The sequence below is a fragment of the Crocodylus porosus genome, unplaced genomic scaffold (genome assembly GCF_001723895.1).
Source record: "Crocodylus porosus isolate Cpor-Errol unplaced genomic scaffold, CroPor_comp1, whole genome shotgun sequence".
Classification (NCBI taxonomy): Eukaryota; Metazoa; Chordata; order Crocodylia; family Crocodylidae; genus Crocodylus; species Crocodylus porosus.
In genome coordinates this window covers 90279508-90304492 of record NW_017728943.1, presented here as the reverse complement: position 1 = coordinate 90304492, position 24985 = coordinate 90279508, and the positions used below count along the sequence as shown (strand labels likewise).

Below are 24985 nucleotides of genomic sequence, written 5' to 3'. Positions count from 1 at the left end.
TAGAGCTATATTATTCATTTTAAGATCAAAGCAAAAACTATAATTTTTATTAGAGTGTGCACTAATTCACAATATCATATATATAAAAAACACTAATTCACAATATCATATATTATATATAAAAACCACAATGAACTAAGGAAAAAGTCTCAAAATATGTTGTTTTTAAAGTTCTGTTGTCATTAGAGTTAAATCTACATTTCTTTTAGCTCATAAAACAAAATCTATCCTTCTTGAAGATGTTGACAGTGCAGTGCTTCACAGAAAGTTATTTCCTTCTCTGATTTAATGTATACCTGAGTTAATTTTTTCACACCTGAGGAAATGGTTTTAGCTAGTTAAAAACAGTCTGCAGGACTGTCACTAGAAGCTACATTAGCAGAAGTATCTAATAGACAGCAGACTTGCAAAAGAAAGGATACTTGATTAATGGAACATCAAGACCATTAAAAAAGGATAGAGGGTCATTAATACCTGTGAAATGGAGTTTAGAAGGAGCCAGGTAAATTATAATAAGCCAAGACATCAGTCAACTCCCTCATTGCTGCTGTCACTGCAAAGCAGTTGATTTTAAACTTCAGTTAGAGCAGGAATCAAAATAGTGACTGCAACACCTCACCCCCCGCACGCCCCCAAATCTGCCCCTGGACACAGCTGAAGTGCAGAATAACCTGTCTTTCCCAGCATGGGCGACTGGTGCCTCCTGAGTCTGGGCAAGGCACCAGTGGCCAATTGTCGACTGCAGGGGAAGGGTGCCCCAGCAGCCGATCGCTGACTCCGGAAGCGCCAGCAGCAAAAACAGAAGTGCGGCCAGTGCTTCTCTTAGCACCTCCACTCCCCAGCTGGCACCAATCTTGAGGTGGGGGGCACCAGCCGGTGCTTCTTTCAGTGGCCCCCTTCCCAGGCCAGTGAAGGCCAATCTCAGGTGGGGGGGATGTGCTCCCCCATGCCCCCTCTACACATCACCTATGTTCCCCAGTGCAAGTTTTGTGGGACTAGCTCCTATCACCTTTAGGACTTCTAATACTCTTTCAGGCCTAGGACTTGAAAAGTACCACAGCTTTGTTTCTGTGTTGTTCTCTTCTTTCAGTTTCAGGGCTTCTAACTAGCTCCAGTAATTTTCAGGTCCTCTAACAGCAGGCTTTTGATAGTTTCCCTTTCATTGTTTCTTGACACCAATTATGTAGTTAAGATGCAGACTACAGTTGCATCACAAAGGAGGAAGTGGTGCTGAAAGATGCTATGCTCTTAAGCAACTCATCTGATAACCAGTGTATGTTACCATGTGAGCAGCAGGCAAAAATTTGTGACCGTCATCCTGTTATACAGTTCACCTGTTATATTTACCTGAATCCAAGATGCCTTTAAATTTAAGACAACACCTAAACAATTAGGTTCTTACAGGAAAAGTATAAGTATGTTTTCATGTTCCATGTTTGAAATCTAAGTATTGGAGGGTCATCTTAAATTCATCCCCCACCCCAACCAATAGCCACAGGGAAACCAGTGGCTAAGTGGCAGGCAGCCTGCCCCATGCCCCTTGACTCCATCTCTGCCACTTGCCCTCATGCCTACCCCGCAGTAGCCCTCAGGCTACTCCTTTGATGGGGCAGCTCCTCCATCACCCTGTATGGGAGACTGAGCCTAATGGCTCAGTATGGCCAAAGGAAAATATAGTCCTTAGTACAGGCAGTCCTCAATTTATGATTCTTCAAGTTACAACAAACAGCACTTAAGACATTTATATATTGACACCCTGTTTCGACTTCCAACGTGGGTTTCAACTTTGCAACACTGGATACAGCTGTGTCCAGCTGGTAAGTCTGGTGTGGTGGAAGGAGTCTGGGTGGGGAAGTGGTGTGGGTGGGCAGATCAAGGCCCCCCGCAGTGACGGAGGGGCTGGGGCAAGTTGCTCATCTGGTGGCTCCCACTGCTCATCCGGGAGGGCAGAGGGAGCGGGGGCATGTACCCCTGGATCTGCATGGGGTGGGGCCAGGGCTTCAACAGGCTGTGCTGGGAGCGGGGGCTATGCCCTCCTGCCACTCACCCAGCTGGGGTGGGGTGGGCACAGGACGGGGCTACTGCACTGCCCCCAGACAAGTGCACAGTGGTGGGAGCTGCTCCCCTGCAACGAGCCATGGCTCCCTCCCATACCCACCCTGTCCCAGCTGGGTGAGTGTTGGCAGGGCATGGGGGTGGGGACTTGTGCCCCCAAATCAAGGTGGGTGGGACCGGGACTGCACTCCAGGTGGGTGGTGGGACCTATGGGGGGGCTATGGCCCCCTCCATAGCCTCTGGTCCACTGCCTGCCCTGCCACCCACCCCAGTCCGGGGGCACACCCCCCCCCCATAATGCCCTCCCACTGCTCACCCAGCCAGGGCAGGGCAGGGCAGGCACCGGATAGAGCCATGGCTCATCGGGGTAGCGGGGGGAGGCAGCGGCTTCCACCACTGCACACCACTTTTCCAGAGGCTGCTCAGCAACCTTGTCCCATGCCCACCCTGTCTCAGCTGGGCAAGTGGCAGGAGGGTATAGCCTCTGGTCCCAGCATACCCTGGTGCAACCCTGGCCCTGCCCACCCCACCCCATGCAGATCTTGGGGCACACACCCCCGCCCTGCCCTCCCAGACAAGCAGCAGGAGCTGCCAGATAAGCAACCTACCCCAGTTCCTCTCTCACCATGGCGAGGCTAGATCTGCCCCCCCCACACACACCTTCCCTTCCCTGCCACCTCCACCACACCAGACTTACCAGCTGGATACAGCTCTATCCAGCATTGTAAAGGAATTAATTAGCCATTTATAACATTGTTCCTATGGGAAAATTGGTTCCAAGTTACAACGTTTTGACTTAAGACGTGGTTTTCAGGATCAAATTGCATCCTAAGTCTGAGGACTGCCTGTATGCAGGTGTCATAGGATCTTGTAGACCAGGGGTGGGCAATTATTTTAGGTGAAGGGCCACTTACTGAGTTTTAGCAAGCTGTCAAGGGCCACATGGATAGCCCTGCCCCTTGACAGGTGCCCCGCCCCCTGGTCACCATCTTGGGACCAGAAGTCCCACCCCTAACCTCTGACCTTTGCCACCAGAGGTTCCTTCCCTTGCCTCTGGAAGTATTCTTTTGGGGAAGAGGATTTGCCATCTTAGGGGGGAAAAAACAAATTATATACTAAAAATGAAACACCCATAATAATATTTTTTAATTTAATTTAAAAAAAAAAATTGTCCTGATTTGTGTGTGTTTGTGCTGTATATGTAGAAATGATTGTATAATAGCTCAAAATTCAGTCTTACTCTTGTATAGTGTATGGGTGTGCAGGGGTGTCAGGACTATGGGTGGCTGGATGTGGGGACAAACTGGTGCTCAGCATGGGGAAAAAGCAGCCCCTCCCTCTCCTGCCACTTCCTGGAGACGCAGTGATCCAGCCTGGGGGCTGCCATGATCCAACTTTGTGGGAGACTCCCCAAGCTTCCAGCACCCCATGCCAGGTCTCTAACAGCTAATGCTTGCCCCAGGTGCCCTGTACCATACTGCTCTAAGGCCAGCCAGGCCCTTCCTTGGCAGCTCCCAGGCTCCTGGTGGCTGCAGGAGCCTCTAGAATGCAAAAGCGGCTGCAGGCCTGCTCCTGCTCCTGCTCCTGCTCCTGCTCCTGCTCCTGGTGGAGCCTCCCTACCCCGCCCAGGGCCGCAGGGTAGTGTGCCAGCAGCCACCAGGCCCCTGCTGTGTGGGAGGGCCCAGGCCTTCCCACAGAGGTGCCCCCCCTTCCCTCCCCCAGGGCTGGCCATGAGGGGAGCCAGCCAGGTCCTTGCTGCCCCAAGCTTCAGGTGCCCAATCCAACTTGTGTGCCACTTCCCCAGGCTTCCAGCACCGCAGGTCCCCACTAGCTTGTGCCACCCTCAGTGGCCCTGGATGCCACCCCCACCCACCTACGCTTCCCCAGGGCTGAGCAGCTGCTTCACCAGCGGACCCTGACCTCCTGGCAGCTGCAGGAGCCCCCGGAACACAAAAGCGGCCACAGGCCCAATTCTTTTTTTCCTTCAGGCTCAATCCAAGTCTCCGCGGGTGCCTGGCCCCAGGCTAGGTTGCCAGGGAAGTGGGCACCAGCCTGGGGTCCGATTCTTTCGTTCTGGTCCCTGCCTTTACTGCAAAGCTGGGGCAGGGAGGACTAGGAGTGAGCAGGTGCCCGGGAACCAGGAAAGGAACGTGGGGCCCACGCTGGTGTCCTGGGGCCAGTGTTGGTGTGCCCAGAGTGGGATGGCAGGAGCGTGGGGTCTCAGCTGGCAGGGGCTCTATGGAGCCAGACCAGCTTCCCTCTCTCTCTGCTGGCGCAGCCCAGCCTATCTCCATAGACCCCTGGCAGCCCGCACTCCGTGGTTCTGTCACACCGCTCTGGGCCCCACCAGCAGTGGCCCCATGCCCCCGCACATCCACTCACTTCCACTTGCCCCGCTACTGCTTTCCCCACTTTCCTGTATTAGCAATTTCTGGATTATCCATAGGCACGGCATAATCATGACTTGGAAGGGGAAACTGGTCTTCATAGTTATAAATGGGAGGGCAACCGATCCACAAGGCAAGTTTTCTATTTAAAGTGAAAATGTTTGACAATCCTAGGTATAACAAACAACTGGAATAGAGATGTACAAAGACACAGAGGTCCTGTTTGCACTGGAGAAGTTTGGCACTTCCAGCACTTGCAGCTCACTTCACTTCATGAGCACAGACAAAGCACCTTCATTGCAGCACACATTTTAATGAGACAGTTTTGATTGCACTTGTTCCTAATTTTAAAACTGTTATGTGAATTTTATCTGTTGATGTCATGTGCCTGGTTGCAGTGCCAATGTCAAGCAGCAGGTTCAGCTGCAGTGATAGTGTTAGGCATTGCATTGCAATCCCACAGTGTTTTTCCCCTTTGTCACTGACAGCTAAGGATGCCGACTGTCACCTGTCAGCCCCTCGCCTATTGTCTTCTGCATATAAACTGAGAATAGTTGAGGAAGTATTTGACTGGTCTTTGCTGTCTTCAGTTTCTCTGATATCACACTCCCTAAATTAACAGAGAGGACACCTAAAGTTTGAGATGCTTTCTATTATGCAACATGTAACATCTTATGAAACTTGTAAGCAAAAATACATTGGACCTTGGAAGTTCCCTTAATTTCAAGTTACCATAGTTTTCTAGACCAGCCTCAGCAACATCTCCCACATTTTTTAAATTTGAAACAAAAGAAACCAGTCTTGCAACATGATTACCCCTGGACCATAAAGTATGTTTCCATGGCATTCCAGTATCATCTTGCACCCATTGCTTAATCATGTAGGTGGCCTTACTGAATTCCAAATAAGTGATTACTTCCAGATAATTCACTACAACTTACATTCCCTTTCGAGCAGCTATTAATCAAAATTTACTGCAAAATAGATGAACAACTGAAAAGAGATTAGATACATAGATGCTAAACCTGCTTCAAGGAACTTTGCTAGGTGCAGCAATTCATAGGTCCTGATACATGGTCAGAAAATGATTTGTAAGTCCATGGTGCTTTATGCATCAACAAGGTGCACCAGTATGGATGTTCAGCACCAGGGGTCCAAAGGTGCAGCCCTATCATCCAGCCCACTGTACCACCCAGGGGTCTTAGGCTGGACCCACATGCTGCCTGCAGTGTGTGCTGGACTTGCCTTGCACACTACACATACACTGCACTGCCCCCCCTCCCCCTGCCCCGGTATTCTACAGTAATGAAGTCAACCCACAGTATGCATATTACAAGGGGCACAGGCATCTGCTGTATGTGGAATGCAAGTCCCAAGAGCATAGTAAACAAAATCACCGGAATAGAAATGGGGGTCTCAACTCTCCAGCCATGTGGAACAGAGTGGAATCAGGATGCTGTTACAAATCAGTTGAGCTAATCTGCAGTTGTTTGATCCATTTCATTGAGAGTTATGCTCCTGTGGGTTTACTTTCTTTTACTGTGTAGTAAGAGCATGTACACAGACAGTTCTAACAGACCATCTGATGATGATAAAGTTCCAAACCCCTTGTCTTACTGTAACTTGTTCACATGCCCATATCTCTAAACTACACTCTCTGACATTACTTACTGTGTATATCACTTTTCAACCAGACACTCTAGCCTACTAACCGTAGCCACAAAAATGGCTGCTTGATTGAAAGTGTTATTTACATGTTTCATAAGACATCAACATCTTACTGTATTTACTCACGGATTATGTGTACTCACCTTTCCTCTGCCCCCTCCCAAAAATTGAGTTGCATCTCTTAAGTAGGGAAGCTGATTTTGCGTCCAGAATAGAAGCACCCCCTGAATCTTTCTCCATCCAAAGTTTAAAACCACCCATCTGGCAGCACCAGCAGTTGACTTAATGGCTCATTGCTCTTCATTCCACAGATGTAAATGACTGTCTCTCCTTTTTAATAGTCTGAAGTTCCACTAGTCGAGCTTACCTTTTTCTGGCAATGTTGCTGTCTGATAGCTACTCTTGATTTTTCTTCTCCTATTTGATAGTCCTACAGACTGTTTTTAGAACTTTTCAAATTCATAGATCATCCCATAGGGTGCAGACAGAAGTGATAATTTTTGCTTGATCTGGCATTGCTATAGAGACCAGGCTGCAGGCTGTCAGCAAGCAGCTGGAATCCCCAACCCTCAGACCCAATAGTTGACTTCTGTTTGGTCTGCGGAATCATTGCAACTTAGAGCACTTCCTGCAAAGTGCTAAGAGTTGTAACAAGGAGCTGCTCTTCTTTCTGCTCCCACAGAGACCAGTTTTCAGCAGCAGCTACAATTTGAACTTTTGGCTGAGCGAGAAAGGAAGGTGGGGGGAAAGGTAGAGATTAGGCTTTGCTCCTGCTCTATGCAGACATAATTCTGGAAATATCTTTTTTCTCCATTCTCTCTTTTCATTAAAAAGGTGCAGGTCTTATTTGGGGATGTTCAGTATGTAAGAAAATGCAGGAATTTTTGTAGTGTGCTTTACATATTTGGTCCAGTCTTTTTCCCATTGAAATCACTGACAATTTCCTATGACTTCAGTGGGAGCAAGACTAGGCTTAAATACTTTAGTTATTACTACTATAAATTTGAATTTGCCCCTAAATATTTTAAATATTAAAAGAAACTAATTTTTGCTGTATAATTAGAAAGTTGTTATTGAAGGAACATTGTAATCTTACAATTCTTGTACACTTGAACCTGTAATTCCATAAATTGTATATTTATATATGCTAATACAAATTCTCCACTCTCCATTTAGGTATTTTTAGAATACGAAGGAGAGTTCTTTCAGTACTGGAATATTCCTGTGGTATGTACTGTTGCAAATGAAAGGTATGGATTTCAAAAGGAAAACTAACTTCATGAGGTGGGAATTAGTGTTATATTGAGTACTTTTGAAAATTCCACCCGAAGCTAAAAGGTGATGGTATTTGCATCCATGTCTTGATAAGATGGAGTTCTGAGACAACAGTCTTTTGGAAAAGTTTTATTTCTTAATAATTGATGTGTAGATTCTTTGTTTCTGAAAGAGAGTTGCAGGTTAAGATTTATAGAAAGAGCTGAGATGATTAGAAATTAAAGCAACTTTTTTTTCAAATCCAGATCCTCCCCAAGAAAGAAAAGTAAATTGCCACCATCTTTACAGAACAGAAATGAAGCTAGTGTTGGGGTTTCTGTACAAGATATAGTCTAACTTAAATATTTGCCTGTGTAGTGGAATACTTTCTCTTATCCAAATTATATATATTTAAAATGTCTGAAATATGACTGTATATTCAAAGCATACTGGTCCAGTAGTTTTGAATATATGTATAGTTTCATAGTTGGTAGGGTTGGAAGGAACCTAATCAGATCATCAAGTCCAACCCCCTGCCATGGGCAGGAAAGAATGCTGAGGTCAAACGACCCCAGCAAGGTGATTATTTAGCCTCCTTTTGAAGACTGCCAGGGCAAGAGTGTGCAACACTTCCCTTGGAAGTTGGTTCCAGATCTTAGCTGCCCTGACTGTGAAATAGTGCCTCCTGATGTCTAGCCTGAATCTACTCTCAGTCAACTTGTGGCCGTTATTCCTTATTACTCCCAGTAGTGCTCGGGGGAACAGGGACTCTCCCATTGCCTACTGGTCCCCTTTGGCAGTTTATAGATGGCCACCAGATCCCCTTTCAGTCCCCTGTGGAGGCTGAACAGGTTCAGGTCCCATAGCCTCCACTCGTAGGGCCTGCCTTGCTGCCCCCTGGTCATGCGAGTGGCCCTCCTCTGGACCTTCTCGATGCTGTCCACATCCCTCCTGAAGTGTGGTGCCTAGAACTAGATGCAGTACTCCCAGAACTAGATGCAGTACTCCAACCGTGGCCTGACCAACATTGCATAGAGGGGGAGGATCATCTCCTTGGACCTGCTCGTGATGCATCTATGGATGCATGACAAGGTGTGGTTAGCCTTCCTGACAGTGTTTCCACACTGGCATCTGATGTTCCTCTTGGAATCAGTAGTGACTCCAAGATCCTTTTCTGCCTCTGCACTGACAAAAAGGGAGTTCTCCAACCTGTAGGTATGCTGCTGGTTCTTCCTCCCCAGGTGCAGTACCTTGCACTTGTCAGTATTGAAACCCATCCCATTCTCATCCACCCACCTCTGTAACCTGTCCAGATCTAGTTGTAGCATGTGTATGTATACGTACATATATGTTTTATAATTATATATCAATATCTATCTATATACACATATATAGATTGTATATATCTATAATATAATTACACACACATCTATAGATATAGATACAGTCCTATATACATGTAATATTATTATGGATGATAGGAAGAAAGAAAGAGAGAAAGAATTCAGGATTTGAAATAAGTAGCTGTTTAAAATGTGTTTAGTACCTTTTAATGGGTAAATTTTGTACATATTTGGTTTGATTAGAAATTGCTATAATTGAGTTGATTATACCAATTAAAGAGTGTATGGAATTGCACTGGAAAAAGCTGTTTATCAATAATGATTTATTCTCATAAATTTGGGGAGATAAGTTATCCCAGTAGATGTACCTTTACCTTAGTGTAACTTTGTCCATGCTATAGATTGTACCCATTTCACTATTTCTTAGTTTAAAATAAATACATAAATTCACCTTTATAGTTCAGGCCTAAGATATACAACTCTTAGGCACATTTTGAACCAAATGTGCAGTCTAATTATTGCACATTAAAAATTGGGGGACAGTAAAGAGGAGGAGAAATTTATGGTTCCTGGTGACAGATGGTGATGTGGGGAAGAAGTGTCTACTAAATTACTAAATCAGAATTGGTTGTACATATTTCTGAAGTTTAATGCTAGTCTTAAGGCAGATGTGTGTTTTATTTTTCTAATTAGTTCACCTACAACACTGCTGAAGTGTCAGATTTCTGGATCGCATAGAGTGGAACCAATGCTTGACATTGAGGTAAGAGATCAACAGGAGACACAAAAAATTAATAGTGTTCTATATTTAAGTTTCTGTATAACTGGTGCTTGTGCGGACTTGGAAATCTGTGTCTAGCCGCATAGTTGTAATTCCATAATATAAATTCTTTGTTTAAAAAGGACTTGAAGTTTTAGACCTAATGGCTGTGAGGGAAATTTTTAAATGTGAACCAGATGTAGTGATGTTTCCCTGAGTCTACTGAAAAGTGAATGAAACATCTGAATAGCCCTCTTCATCTTGTTGAGGTGGTAAGTATTTTATACAGTTTATTTACAGCTTTCAATAAAACAGTACATAAAATAACCAATATAATTAAATATATTGTATAATATAATAATAGGAGTTATATAATTTGTAATTTTGCTAAAAACATGCAGTAAGATTATACAGTCTACCATTTGAACATCATTTAAACAAAATTAATATATGATAATACAAAAACAGATAAAAATGAAGCAGTGAAACAATAAAATAAAACTGGAGAACTCTATTTAATTTTGTGTAAGTAATGCAAATACCCTTACTGGGTATAGAGGCACTCACACAGCTCTGAGCTGTTAGATAAAAGCCAAATATTTTTTCTTCATTACCCCTATATTTAAAAATTTTCACTAATGGAAAAATCAATTTTCCTCTTATTTCTTCAAAGAATGAACAAGACCACAGTGGTGATTTAAATCAGTGGTCTCCAAAGTGGGGTGTGTGCACCCCAGGGGTTGCACAGAATGATCCATTGCGGTGCGGGAAGAAAATATTAGAACGTCTATTTATATTTATATTTACATAAATATACATATATTGGGGGTGCGTGCTCAAAATTTTTTTACTGATAGGGGTGCGTGATCAAAAAAGTTTGGAGACCACTGATTTAGATAATCCATCTTATTCTTCCTACAAGAACATATTCTGTCCAAATATGGGATCCAGCACCTCCTGCCCATAAGAACTGCAGGTCTCATTAAAATTAATCGCAGCCTAATAATGGCCTCTCATTTTTTGTGTTTTTATGAAGAATGGCTGTCAGCAAACTTTTGGATCTCTCTTGCTCTTTCCTGCAGCCACTAGTTCTTTGCTCTCGGATTTTCCTCTTGGTCTCTGCTTTAATGTGGCAATAAGTGTCTTGCTTCTTGTGAGCAGTGCCTTAAATAGGTCTGATGTTGTACTGTGTCACGGGATGGGGTCCCTAAGGATGGCCATGTTACCCCCAGGGCCCCTTGACCATGCCAGTTCGACCCAATGGGCACCCTCTATTCTCGCCCACCACGTCTTGATGTATTTATGATATAGGGAGGCTGCCTTCATGCCCAGTCAGACACAGTCCTGATGGACTTCCCGGAAACCCATGGGTTCCCTGGACCCCTTGTGAATCCCATTCAGAAATAGATGTCATGGGACACCCCAGCCTTATGGGCTATATGCGTGGCTCCAAACCACCCCTTTGGCACACCCCAAGCCTTGCAGATAGTATTGCCGTTGTTCCAGGCCTTGCTACAACTCGGCCCCTTGTCCTCACTGGGCTCTCCGCAGCCCTGTCTCTGCGCCCCTCAGCGCTGGGCTCTCTGCAGCTCTGTCTCTGTGCACGTTGGCGCTAGGTTGTCCGCAGCCCTGTCTTTGCGCTAGGGTCCGTATGCCCCAAATGCCGCACCTTCTCTGGCGCCGGGGTCTGTGCACCCCAAATCCCATGCCCTCTCTAGCGCCTGGGTCCCCACCGTATAGTGGGGCTCCAATGAGGCCTCCTCCTTCCCCAATAGCCTCTCCCAAACCACCGGTATTATAAAACAAGAACCAAACATAAGCCCCTGGGCTATAACATAACACAAGCTACATAAGGTATGCTCTGCCCCTTTACATTACTAGGAGCAGAACTTAGCCAGCCCTCTTCCCCTCACATACTCTAGGAGATCTCCTTCTACATTGGCCACCGGCATAGAACTGCCCCCTAGTCCCCATCCTGGGGTTTATATGGGCCCAGGGCCCTACCTTTTCTGGCCAGCTGACTAGGTGCAGGTGCAAGCATTATCTGGTTGCCATGGCAACCTGCACCTAGGCTCCTGTCTGGCTCTTTGGGTTCTCCCCAGGCAGTTTCTGCTCTTCCAGAAGCAGGCACCTAAGTGCCCTGAGACATACTGTTCAAGAGACTAAGCCCCTGAAGTCTTTAGGGTTAACAGTTTGAACACCACCACATTTCATTACACAAGAGCTACCTTCCCAGTCTCATCTGCCACGTCTTGTTTTTGTTTAGTTTGAGGGAGGTTTCTTGGTGGAAGAAGGCTCTGCACATAGGTCCTGCAGGCATCTTCCCTACAGGGCTCTGCCTCTCTTTTACCCCATCCACACACCAGCCAGATGTAAAGATGTTGTCATTTCTTTGTCTCCAAATGCAAGCACCTGTGATCTCGCAATCAATGTCTTTTGTCAGCAATATACTCACAGGGGTCAGTGCCTTAGTTCAAATTATAGCTAGGTTCATCCCCTCTATGAGTTCATTAACTGAATTACATGTAGATCAGACAAATTAATCCCCTTGAAGTCCCCTCTGGGTAGCCTTTCCGGTGCTTCATTACCCTCCCAATGAGAGTTTTTTTCCTAATATCTAACCTAAACTTCCCTTGCTACAACTTAAGACCTTTGCTCCTTGTTCTGTTATGTGCCCCCCCTCATAGATTAGCATGGGACAAGAGCTCCCTTGTCTCCAAGCCTGTCCTGACTGCAGTTTCTGAAACCACCCCATCCCGTCCTCTGCTCCTGGGATTATGGTACCTCATACCAGGTGCCCCTCTGAGCACCTGGCTTGTGAAGACTCCTCCATCACTGGCTCTGTCGCTGGTCCCCAGCTCACCATTGCTGCACTGTTTCTGTGGCTGCATGAGTGCCTCTTCCACTTCCCCTCCCAGTCCTGCTAGATGTCTGGTTTCACTGGCAGCTTGCTGGCAGCTCCCAATCTTCAGGGTGTAGGACCTTGTAGAGCAGGGCTCTGTACGAGATCTGGGCTGCTGCTGCTGCCATTTCTGCAGGGACATAAGGGGAGTCTCCAGCCCTTACCAGACTCTGCCACTTTCTTCTGGTAAATGAAAGGGGTCCCCAGCCCCAGGTTCCTTAGAGCATCCTGCTCTCACACTTCTGTTTGGAGCTGATGTCATTCCACCACACTTTGAAGACACTCCTTTTTCTGTCAGTGAGAGCTTGAATTTTCTTATTGTTCTCATTCCCAGTGTTTCTTTGTGGAGAAGCCTACAGGTTCTTCACATGCCTCATAGATGCCCACCAGCATCTTCCTGGTGGGAGGCTGAGCCAAGGCTGGGCTCAGCTGGGTGAGGAGCCAGAGGCAGTGCTAGGGGGCCTTAGCCCCCCTGTAGCAACCCCTCCCAGTGCTGCCACAACTGCCTACCTGCCCCATGCAGCTGAGCCCACCCCACTCCCTCCCACTCCAAGCCCAGACCTCCCCACACTGGGAAGAGACTGGTGCCACCCCTACCAGGAGTACTGCACCTTTCCAGGCTCAGCTGCATTGTGGGGAGGGGGGCCTCAGCTGTGTGGGCAGGCAGGTGGACTTCTGTGGCAACGCTGGGAGGGGTGGCTGTAGCCCTTCCAAGCCCTTCCCCCAGTGCCACCCCTGCTTGAGGCTTTCTCAGTGACCAATGCAACCAAAACTGTCTAAGAGCCAAGCATATAAGGAGCCATCCCTCTGAGGTCTGAAGATGGAACAACACAACTCCACCATCACTGAATGCATGGACAAGAATCTCTTCAACGTCAACCAGTTACGTTCCGAATACAAGATAACCAGTACCTTGATTACTGATCTTCAATACATTGGTGTCATATGTTCCCACTCAATTTAAGAGCTCTAGGTCACTCTTAGCGGTTTCTGTCAAATGCTTGGATTCACTGTTACCTTCACAAAAAATAAGATACTTTACCAGTCTATCCCAAACCAACCAACTTCTTCTGCACATTTTATAATTATAGAGCAGTCCTTGGAGAATGCTGAGTATTTCCCATACGTGGGTAGAGCCACCTTTCCCAAAAAATAAGCATAGCTGATGATATTTAACACTGAATAAAATTGGCTGGGACTACCTTTGGACATCTCTGAAATCATGTCTTTAGTGATCGTTGGAATCACGACCCAAACCAGACTTCACATCTATCAGGCTGTTAAATGGGTATGAAACCAGGACAATTATGGAAATACCTGAAAGCCCTGGAAAGTTACCATCAGAGATGGATTTGAAAAATCCTCCATATCAGTTGAAAGGACAAAAGAAATTATGCCAGAATTCTGGATCCAACAAAAATCACAGGCATCAAAGCCATGTTTATATAGCACCAGCTCCATTGGACAAGGCATTATAAGGATGCCTAACAACTAGCACTCAAAACAGGCCCGATATCCCCGATTAGCCAATGGCCCACCCTAGAAGTGGGCAAAAGAAGAGATTAAGGACTCTTTGAAGGCCAATCTGAAGAAATGCAATATTAACATTAATTCCTGGGAGACTTGACCTCTGAACTGTCCCCAGTGGCACTGAAGTATGACAAGGCATTGATTGTTTTGAGCAATCTCACCTCACTGTGGCAAGAGAGACAAAGGGAAAGAGCTGTGAACCAACATCACCAGGATCCACTCTTTCCTTGTGGAACTGTATGCCATGTCTGCAACATGTGGATTGTGAATTGGCCTCTTCAGTCATATTCAGACTCACAGATGACTCTCCTACCCACTGAAAGATTGTCATTCTCATATCAAGGGACTGTTGACAACAAGTTTTGTTGTTATTGTTGTTGTAATGGTTAGTATTTTAATATCCAGGTAGTGTGCTTGTTTCACAAACCCAGACTGCCTTCCTTATTTTCTCTGATTAAAGAACCAAATAGCCTTCTATCTATCCTACCATTCTCCTTTAACAGTTTTTATGCTACCATTAAGCATTTTTGTACCAAATTCAGCACAGTGAAGATTTTAAAAAGTAGGAGCCATGTATTTTGATTCTAATATCAAACTGTGTGATGGGATACTGTAGTAAATGCTTGTTACTGTATTTATTCAAATTAGAGACAACCCAGAATTTAAAACAACCCTTCCCCAGTAATTAGAGTCTATACATGGAAAAATGTAGCATTTTTATATACTTTTACATGTATAAAACGTAATTATGGGAAGACTGTCTAATTCATCTCCACTGCAGAGTGCGGGGGGGGGCAGGTGGTGCAGGGAGGTCCCTTGCTTATGCCTTCCCCCACAGCCTCAGGTCCCGTTTCCCCCTCCACCTCTGCTCCCCCTCCCATCCCTCCCTACCAGCCTCTGCACCCCACTTTCTCCTTGACTCTTGCTCTGCACCAGAAGTCTCTGTCCCCATTCTAGCCTTGGGCACTGAGCACGGTCCAAGCCCAGTTTCTGTAGCAGTTCTGCAGGCTGCATGCTGCTACTGTGGGGCCAGGTTGGAGCCATTCTTAGTGCCCCAGGCTGCAGTCTTGATGGAACCTGCCAGCATGGAGCAAGGGTGGAGGGAAAGGGACAAGCAGAGGAGCAGGAGGAATGGGGTGCATGGGAGGAGATGGGGTAAAGAGGCAACAGGGTGAGGAAGGCAGCTGCTGTGGCTACAGTCCCAATCCTGGGTAGGGGCTGGAACCCAAGCCCTAGCAGCTGCATGTGCTCCCTCTGTCCTTGTACTTGGTTTTTAAACATATTCGTAACAACCACAGGATCTTCAGGCTGCTCCATGGAGTGCCATGAATTGCTGAGGTTTTGCAACAGAACTGGCTAGATCATCAAGCTCAAAAAGTAGTAATCAGTGGCTCAATATCTAGTTGGCAGCTGGTATCAAGTGGAGTGCCCCTGGGGTTAGGCCTGGGGCCCCCTTTATTCAATATCTTCATTGACAATCTGGTAGATGGGATGAAGTGCACCCTCAGCAAGTTTGCAGATGACACCAAGCCATGGGAAGTAGTAGATATGCTGGAGGGTAGGGCTAGGCCTAGACAAATTGGAGAATTGGAACAAAAAAAATATCATGAGGTTCAATAAGGACAAGTGCAGAGTCCTGCACTTAGGACAGAACAATCCCATGCATCAGTACAGGCCAGGGATCAACTGGCTAAGCACCAGCTGTGCAGAAAAGGATCTGGGGCTTACAGTTGGCAATAAGCTGAATATAAGCCAACATTGTGCCCTTGTTGAGAAGAAGGCTAATAGCAGCCTTCAGCTACCTGAAGCGTGGTTCCAAGGAGGATGGAACTTGACTCTTTTCAGTAGTGGCACATAATAGAACAAGGAGCAATGGTCTTAAGTTGCAGCAAAGGAAGTTTAGGTTAGATACTTTAGGTTTAGGTTAGGTTAGATGGGAAGACAGACTAAAGGATCAAGGCACCCAGGGGGGGTGGGAACTTCTAAAAGGCACTGTATTGGAAGCTCAACAATAAATTGTTCTAACATGGTGGAAGCACAAGAAGAATGGGAAGAGACCAATGTGGCTGGACAAGTTGCTTCTAATATGCCTGAAGTACAAAAGGAAAGCACATAGGCAATGAAAAAATGGGCAGGTGTAACAAGAAGTTAATCCCTGTTACTGAGAATAGGTGGACAGACAAAGTGACTAGATCCAAAGCAGGGAATAAGCGTAAGCTGGTATTTTTAGTTTGAGAAGTAAGCCCAAGGGATGAAAACTTATGTTATAGAGTATGTCTGTTTATCTCAAGATGGAAATGAGTCCAAATTGAAGTTTCAGTTCAACAGACACTTGGTAGACAAGGATAGGCTATAAGGGGAGATGAGAAGGCTGCATACCAGGGTACTTGCCATCATGTGAAAGATACTCTTTTTGGAGGAATAAGCTAGAAGGTGCAGGCATAGAAGCCCCAAGGCTGGAATCTGAGCTGGGCACCTGGAGGTCATGTTGTGGGTTTGCCAAGCCTGGGGCTCTGCGTTCTAGACCACAGAGCAGCAGAAGCAAGAAAGTGCTTTATGGACTGGGAGAAGGGACTAAAAGGCACTGTTGCAGTGCACACGGGTGCCCTGCGCCTAAAAGCATAGATGGCAGGAGAGACCCCTAGTGGTGAGAAGGGGGAGGCTCAACTGCCAGTCACCAGGGCAGCACAGGTGCTGGTTGCCAGGGAAACCAAGGGGGTCAGCTGACAGGAAGGGGCAGGGCTTGGCCCCTTCTTAAGCCCAAGCATAAGGCCAGGAGGGCAGTTCCCCTCTGGCAGCCAAGGAAGGTGAAGCTCTGTTGGAGCAAGCAGGGCAAGCATAGCAGAGAAGCCTGATGACTGGAGCAGCGTCTGCTTGATGATACTGGGTGGAGGAAACCCTGACAGGGATATGCATGAAGGATAGCCAGGTTGGCTTGGAATTTACATTATAGCCCAGAGGCTTTGTGTTTTTCTGTTCTGTTCTTGTGTTAAACCGGAGGACCGGGTGAGGCTATTAGGGGTGGAGGAGACCTCATAGGGACACCACGGTAACATGGGGTTTCCTGGCGCCGGAGAGGGCACAGCATTGTTTGGGGGCGCATTGGCCCCAGCCCAGGAGCCCCGGAGTGAGAGGGGGCAGTGGGGAGAAGCCCCGGAGTGAGAGGGGGCAGTGGGGAGAAGCCCCGGAGCAAGAGGGGGGCAGAGAGGGGCCCCAGAAGTAAAGAAGAGGGCCAAGGCATAGGGCAAACCATGTCAAGTACCGTCTGTGAGGCTTGGGTTGCAGTGTAGGGGAGGAAGAGGAGCCGCAGGTGGCACCCCCTGACACCGGGCATATAAAGTGGGCAGCCTCCTGCTAATTACATCACTCAATCAATTAAGATCAAGGCATGGCAGGCAAGTAGGCAGGCGGTTAGCCCAAGACAGGAAGGCAGAGCCACTCACAGAAAGGCTCCAGCGCGCCAGCCCTGTTACAGGCACAGATATCCTGTGACTGACAGCTCAGAACAGGCCAGACTCTTGAATCATCAGGTTCTTCCTCCCCTCCACCTAGTGTAGTGGCAAGACACCTCCCAGACTAATTTTAACAGCAAGTCTTGGCGTGCAAATCAGGAAAGGGAAGGTTTATAAGCAGACTGCAAGCAACTCGGCCTAAAACAATGAGATGAAGGACCCCTTCCACCCAGGTCCTGTTCCAGCAGGTTACCAAGGAAGTGTACCAGGAACCAGCAAGATCCTGCAAGAACAAAATCAGGAAGACAAAGATGAAGAATGAACTGCATCTGGCAAGGGCTGTTAAAGACAATAAGAAGAGGTTCTATAAGTCTGATGGCCAGAAAAGAAAAATTGAGGAAGCTGTTGGTCCACTGTTAGATAGCCTGGAGAAAATCATAAAAGATACAAAGAATGTGGAACTCAACAGCTAATTTGCCTCAGTCTTCACAAAAATATTAAACTGCAACCTTCACAAAAATATTAAACACTTAATAAAGATTATTTCGATAAGGAAGGGGAGAAGCTGAAGGATGAAATGGCAAAAGAGACAGTCTGAGAGCTTTTGATGGATCTGAATGAATTGAAGCCAGCAGGGCCTGATGAACTTCACCCTACTTGAGGGTACTGGCAGAGAAGTTCTAAGAGTCCCTGGCCATGATATTCATGAAGCTGTGGGAGATGGGTGAGGCACTAGAGGACTGGAAAAGGGCCAACTTAGTGCCCTTTAAAAAAAAAAGGAGGACCTGGGGAACTACAGACCAATTAGCCTCACCTCAATACCTCAGAAGTTGCTGGAGCATATCCTAAGGAAGTACATTTTCAAGCATCTGGAGGAGGAAAAGTTCTTCACAAGCAGCCAGCATGGATATACTGAGAACAAAAACTTAATCTCCTTCTGTGGTAAAAAATGCCAAAAACTTGATCTCCTGTGGTAAAAAGTAATTACTTTGGTAGAAGAAGCAAATGTTGTGGAAAGTGACAAGAGGTTGCTTCTTGGCCTCTTGTTGGCTCAAATTGAGTGTAGTATTAATACTTCATCCACCATTGCAGACCATTATACAGGTTTATGTGGATCTATCTTCTTTCTCTCTCAGCATTGCGAACCCCCTCCCTCCCCTTCCCCCACCCCCGGGCTTAGTTGGACAACACTGTATTTTCTGTAACCTAGTTGTGTTCCCCTCCTCACCCCCATCCTTCTTATGTTAGTCCCTCACTCAGGCGATCTGTATTTCCCTACTGGCTTTGTCATCTTTTTGGATTCATAACTCTTAACATCTACTAATAAAATTCAATCTGGTCTTCAGGAAGGCTTTTGACAACGTCTTGTGTGACCTTCTCATAAACTGATTGGAATAATGTCAGCTGGACAAAACTACTGTAAGGTGGATAGACAACTGGCTTGAAAGCCTCAAGCAAACAGTAATTATAAATGTACCCATTTCAGAATGGCAGGAGGTTTTGAGTGGGGTACCACAGGAGTCTGTCCTGGGCCCAGTGCTGTTCAACATGCTTATTAATAATCTGGAAACTGGCATAGAAAACTTCTTGAACACATTTGCAGAAAATACAAAACTGGGAAGATACACTGGAGACAGGAAACACAATATAGAAGGATCTTGACAAGCTGGGCAAGATTGGCAAGCTGGGCTGGAGCTATCAGGATGAAGCTCAATACTGACAAATGCAAGGTGCTACATTGTGGAAGAAGAATAAAAAATACAAATAAGAAATGAGTGACACCTGGCTGAATTGCAGCACTCTGGAGAAGGATCTAGGAGTCTGTAGACTCCCAGACTCAATAGAAGTCTGCAGCATGATGCAACTGCACACCCAAGGCAAAAGCAGTTTTAGGATTCATTAATAGAAGCAGTAGGTGCCAGACATGGGAGGTGATAGTGCCTTTCTAACTCAGCACTCTATGCTTGGTTCTTCTCCATGGGTCCCTGTTGGCTTGGACACTCCTTACTTGCCTTGTTGGTGCTTCTACTTCACGGTTACTTTAATAAAAGCCACCATGCTTCCTTATCCTAAGAGTTTCTGGCTGCAATTTTGATGAAGTTGCCTGCCATATGGTTACATTGATCTTAATGACATGGGAAGTGTTCAGTCCCGTCACAGCCCACCTTCATTTCTCTGGATTTGGAACTCAGTGAATCTGTTTCCAGGGTAAGATTTTGGGGCTCCACCTTCCCCTCACACCCCGGCCTTACACCACCTTGCTATTAAATATCTTGTTAGATAAGCTACTCATCAGAGCTGTCACAATTTTGATTCTAGCTACAATGTCCAGTTGTTCTGTATTTCATGCCCATCCCAGTCTTGTCCAGTTTTTCCAACCTAAATGTCTGCCACACTCCCTTCCACTGTCTCCCATAACATGTGAAATATATCAGCTTTACTATCATTGCATCTAAGCCTTATCTAAAGTGCACATTGCCTTATCAGTATTGCACCTTCCCACAGAATCTTCAAGTACCTCAAACTACAACCTAATTCCTAAATTATCAGATGCACCTGGGCCACACTATCTAACCAAGTGCTCATGCCAATACAAAGTGCTTAGTGCTGAGACTTGACGTGCTAGTGCAGACAAGGGTTAATCCTTATCTTGTTTCCTAGTCAGGAGTGACTGCCTCTTGCAGTTCACTCAGCCCTTCCTTAACCTTAGGTTTCAGGTGTCCTTCTTGTCTGTCTCCTGGCAACAGACTTGAGGGAGCAAATTCCTGTCCTTTTCCTGGCTCTGAACTTCCCCTGCTGTGATGAGGTTTCTGTGCTGCTTCGCTCAGGGTTCTGTACCAGTCTCCAGCACTCCTCCTCAGCCACTGGCTCCACCAAGCATTTCTCTCTCTCCCTCTCTCTCTCCCCCCACCAGTTCTGATTCCCTTTTACTGGCAACCCTGCCCACAGGCAGGCCAGCTGTTTATTGAAAAGGTGCAGGGATGCTGCCCCTTTCCTGGCATTGCTCCAGCTGCTCTCCACCTTGTTCTTCCCCCTGCCAACATGGCAAGCTCTTTTTAACCTCTTTTGTTCTCATCCTGGTCAGTCCCTTTCTGATGTATTGGACCATATGCAAGCTATATAACAGTGTACACTTAGGCTGTGACTGTACCCTGGTATCTTTAAGTCCCTAAGCATCAGGTTTACTTGAGGCCTGGAATCCACTTCGTACTAGTGTCAGACAACTATGCTGATTAGGATCTAGAAATCATGTACTTTGGAAGTTCTGCAGCAAGAGATGAGCCCCAACAGGCTACTGTCATTAGAAGGCTTTTCAGGTAACTTTCTCAAACTCTTTGGGATCATGAAACAGTGTTCAGGATTGTGCTTCCTTCTTAGATAGAACAGACACTGATTGCTTTCACAACATGAAAATGGTTTGAAACGAATGAATTTTCATCTCTTAAATCAGGTATATATTTCATAGACAATAGGGCTGGAAGGGACCTCGCAAGATCATCAGGTCCAGCCCTGGGGTCAGATCACCCTAGTAAGTCAGCTGGGGTCAGATCACCGCAGCAAGATAAGTACCCAAGCATTTCTTAAGGGTATCCAGAGTAAATACTTGCACTACATCTGGGGGAGGGTATATTCCAGATTCTCAAGACTTGAATGGTAAAGAAGTTTTCCTTATGTCCAGTCTAAAACAGTCTTCTAGCAGTTTGTGACAGTTAGACCTTGTCTTCCCTTGGGTGCCCTAGTGAAGAGACATTCTTCCAGTTCCTGATGCACACCCCTTATATACTTATAGGCTGCCACCAAGTCACCCCTGAGCCTTTGCTTCTGCAGGCTGAAGAGTCTCATGCCTCTCAGCCTCTCCTCATAAGGCCTGTTCTCTTGACCTCTAATCATGTGCATGGCTCTCCTCTGGACTCTCTCAAGCTGCTCCACATCCTTTCTAAAGTGTGGAGCCCATAATTGGATGCAGTACTCCAGCTGCAGCCTCACCAAGGCTGACTAAAGCAGGAGGATGGCTTCTTGGGTCTTGCTTGAGATGCATCTGTAGATGCAAGCCAGAGTTTTATTTCCTTTGCAAGCTGCAGCATTGCATTGGTGGCTCATGTTCATCCTGTGGTCAGTCATGACCCCCAAATCTATTTTAGTCTTGGTGCTAGTGAGCAGTAGCACTGCTGAGCCTATATGTATGATTTGGGTTTTTTCTCCCAAGGCGGAGAAAAGGTGGTTGCATTTTTCTATGTTGAATGTCATCAGGTTTTGATCCACCCATCTTGCGAGCCTGTCCAGGTCAGCCTGGATCCCCAGCCTGTTCTCTAGAGTGAGCGCACTTCCCCATAATTTGGTGTCATCTGCGAATTTAGCCAGTCCACTTCTGACACCTGAATCCAGATCATTTATGAATATATTAAGGAGTACTGAGCCCTGGGGGACTTCACTGGTCACCATGCACTATGATGACTCAGTGCCATCGACTGTCACTCTCTGGGTCTGACCACAGAGCCAATTCCCCAGCCATCGGACCATAAGGTTGCCAAGGCTACAGTTCCCCAATTTTACCATGATGACATGTATAGGGTATGTATGAGACGTGGCCCATGAAGCCCTATCATCCACCCCTGCATATGGCATTTGGGGATGGTCTGGCATACTCTGCACACAGTGTGCAGAGCCAGGGCTGAATCCAGTCCAGGGACACACTGCATGCGTTGTGTGAGGCAGCTGCAGGGCACATGCTGCACACTGCATGCCACACATGGGGCCAGTCCAGGGTGCTCACTGCGTGTGACATAAATGTAATGTTATACTACATTAAATGGCATGCAAATATTAAGGCACTCATAATACTTTAAGTGAAATCCTGGCTTTAGAGCCAGATTAACCCTTTAGTGAGCCCTAGGGAAACAATCTTATGGGTCCCAGGCACGTTGAGACCCCGGCTCTCCACCCCAGTGCTGCCACCCGCAGGAGCTGCTGCTATAGGAAGCAACTGCTACCACAGCAAGGCTGCCAGAGGGAAGGAGAAAGGAAGGGAAGGGAGGCAGATGGGGTCATTCGCACTGCTGCCGTGGAGGAAAGGACTAGGGTCCCACACAGCTCAGAGCCCTAAGCATGTGCTTAGTTTGCCTATGCATTAATCCTCCCGCCTGGCAAAATTAATGATAATGACCAAACTTCTAATGACTTCATGAGGGTATAAAGCTCTAATTGTGAGTAATTCCAATTAACTCATTTGTACTTCTTGTGAATTTATTTATATATGTGCAAGTATTCATATGATAATAGAAAAATAATGGTACAATGCAGACAGTACATAAGACTAAAGTATACTTTTCTCCCTTTTTTAAGGAATTGGATTACTCTGATCGTTTTATCCCTTTTGCTAAAGATCTGAATTGCTTTTTGTGGTATGTGGTAACAAATTCTACATGGAACAGGTAGATAATTTCTTTGTTTTCATGCATATTCAATCTATATGAATGTTGCCAAACTCATCTCTTGCCAATACCAACCTTGGGAAAGATTTTCCACCTGAATTAATTGCCCCCAAAGTTGCCAAATTTATGGTTTGCCCTTTCTATAGGAGCAGTTCAGACTACTGTTTCATTACCCCTCACCAAGAAGTTGCAGCCATCTGAAAAAACACATCATGATAACTGCTTATTGCATGCATCTTCACAGAAGCCATAATTGTGTTGTTGGGTGCTTTCTTAATTTCATTATCTATTCCTATGCCCAAGTCAACATATATAATTATGTATGACTGGTAATAGCACAGTGTTGCAGAACACGCAGGTGCCCTGCTCCTTAGAGTGGGAACAGCTAGGGAGAGAGCCCTAGCCGTGAGTGAGGAGCCCAGCTTCTGGTTACCATGTTCCCATTTAAACCCAGGCTGAGGCCAGGCAGGCAGTTCCCTGCTGGCTGCCAAAGGGGTGGGAGCTCTGCCTGAGTGAGGAAAAGAAAGGGACCTAAATGACTGAACAAGGCAATACCGGTGAGATAGAGAAACCCTGGAATGGCAAATGTTGTTATAGCCAGACGGCTTTGTGGAAGAAATCAAACTTCACATTGTGGTTGAATCAGAGCTGACAGAGCCAGCTTTTCTTTATTTAGGACTATACTGTGATCACAGGGAGGATTTCATACAGCCAGGGGAATCACCCACTTGTCTGTTTCAAAGGAATCCTCCTCCTCTCTAAGTTTTCAAACATTTTTATATTTAAGACAGATAAAGAGAGGAAAAAAATACAACCTTGGAGAAACTAAAACAAATTTACTTAATTGGACATCTGTGCACAAGGTAATAAGATATACAGGATTTCTTGTCTCAAAATATGTAACTGAAATAAGCAATATCAACACTTCTGGTTTCTGTCTGTTTTTCTAGTCAAATAGGCCAGAAGCCCGACTAAATTTACTCCTACATTCCCTATTTTTTTTTTCCAACAAGTTAAATATTTATAGCCATTGGCCTTTCAACTTCTAGTTTTATTTTCTCTTTACTTTTCTGCTGTTTCAACATACAAATTATATACTTCGTTTCTGGTTGATGGGCTATTCTTCATTTGCTTGGCAGCACAACTTAAGCAACATTGTACTATCATAAACACTAGGCATACTCTAATAAAAACAACAAACAATATCAACAAACTATGAATGACGGCAGAGCCTAAGGAACTGAAAATAGAGCTAAAACAAGAATTCAAATTCGAACTATCTGACTCATGCAATTTAGCTGCTTCTTTTCGAATATGTTTACTTAAATCCTGGAGTTCTACTGAATTATCAGGAATATAAAGTACAACTTTCTTTACCTATTAAAGCACAGACTCCTCCTTTGCTGGCTAGTATATAATCTAACGCAAGTCGGTTTTGCAGTGTCATTAGCCTGATTTCCTTCATTTCTGTATTTATTTTATCAAAATTATCAGCAGTAGCATTAGCAATCTTTTCCAGAGATGCTGCAACTTTCTTTATCTTGGACATAGCTAAGCCTGCACCATAGCTGGGGAACATTATACCCCAAAACTTTTGATTTTCTGTAATTTTGCGAACATTGCAAATTCTTCCTTTAGGTAAGTGAGATTTAATAGTAAAGGCAGGATACGCTGTGGAGACATAGCACATTCCTCTCCAACCAGAGGGAAGATTTTTATAGGCCTTATCTCCTCACACAAAATAGTGACCAGCTAGTGCACTATATCCATCTGTATTACAGCGTGGGGACATCATGCATTGTGAATAATAGCCTGAAAATTGACCTGCAGGGGAGTTGGATATCCAGGAACCATTAGAAAACCAAGCACCATTTATCTTAAATTCTACCTTGCACTTACTGACTCCTATTACAACACGAGATCCATTACAGGTCCAACAGAACTTTGCAGGGGTGGCTAATCGTACATAGTCAGACTGGTTGCAACTTACATTCTGCCAAGTTTCGTTTCCATGAAAATCTGAATAGTAAGGGGCTAACATCTGAGTTGCGTTCAAGGGTACTGGTATCATGGATATTCTTCCGGTAGAATAGATAGGGACATCACTACATATCCAACAATGAGAGACATTTAAATCTATCTCAATTTAATTAACTAAAGACAAGAACATATTTTCATGAAATGATCTTCTTTGTCAGTGTG

At 45.6% G+C, this 24985-nt stretch overlaps 1 protein-coding gene across 2 annotated transcripts in view; it reads left to right on the top strand.

The window, feature by feature from the left end:
* CUNH1orf101 (chromosome unknown C1orf101 homolog) overlaps nucleotides 1-24985 on the top strand; it is an 83518-nt gene that overhangs the window by 2554 nt on the left and 55979 nt on the right. The window contains exons 3-5 of one of the 2 annotated variants that reach the window (XM_019549767.1): nucleotides 7287-7360; nucleotides 9401-9470; nucleotides 22695-22783. In XM_019549767.1, the coding sequence (XP_019405312.1) occupies nucleotides 7287-7360; nucleotides 9401-9470; nucleotides 22695-22783 (233 nt within the window). Of the gene's footprint in view, nucleotides 1-7286; nucleotides 7361-9400; nucleotides 9471-22694; nucleotides 22784-24985 lie in introns of those variants that run through there. The other variant, XM_019549768.1, reaches the window with a different exon arrangement.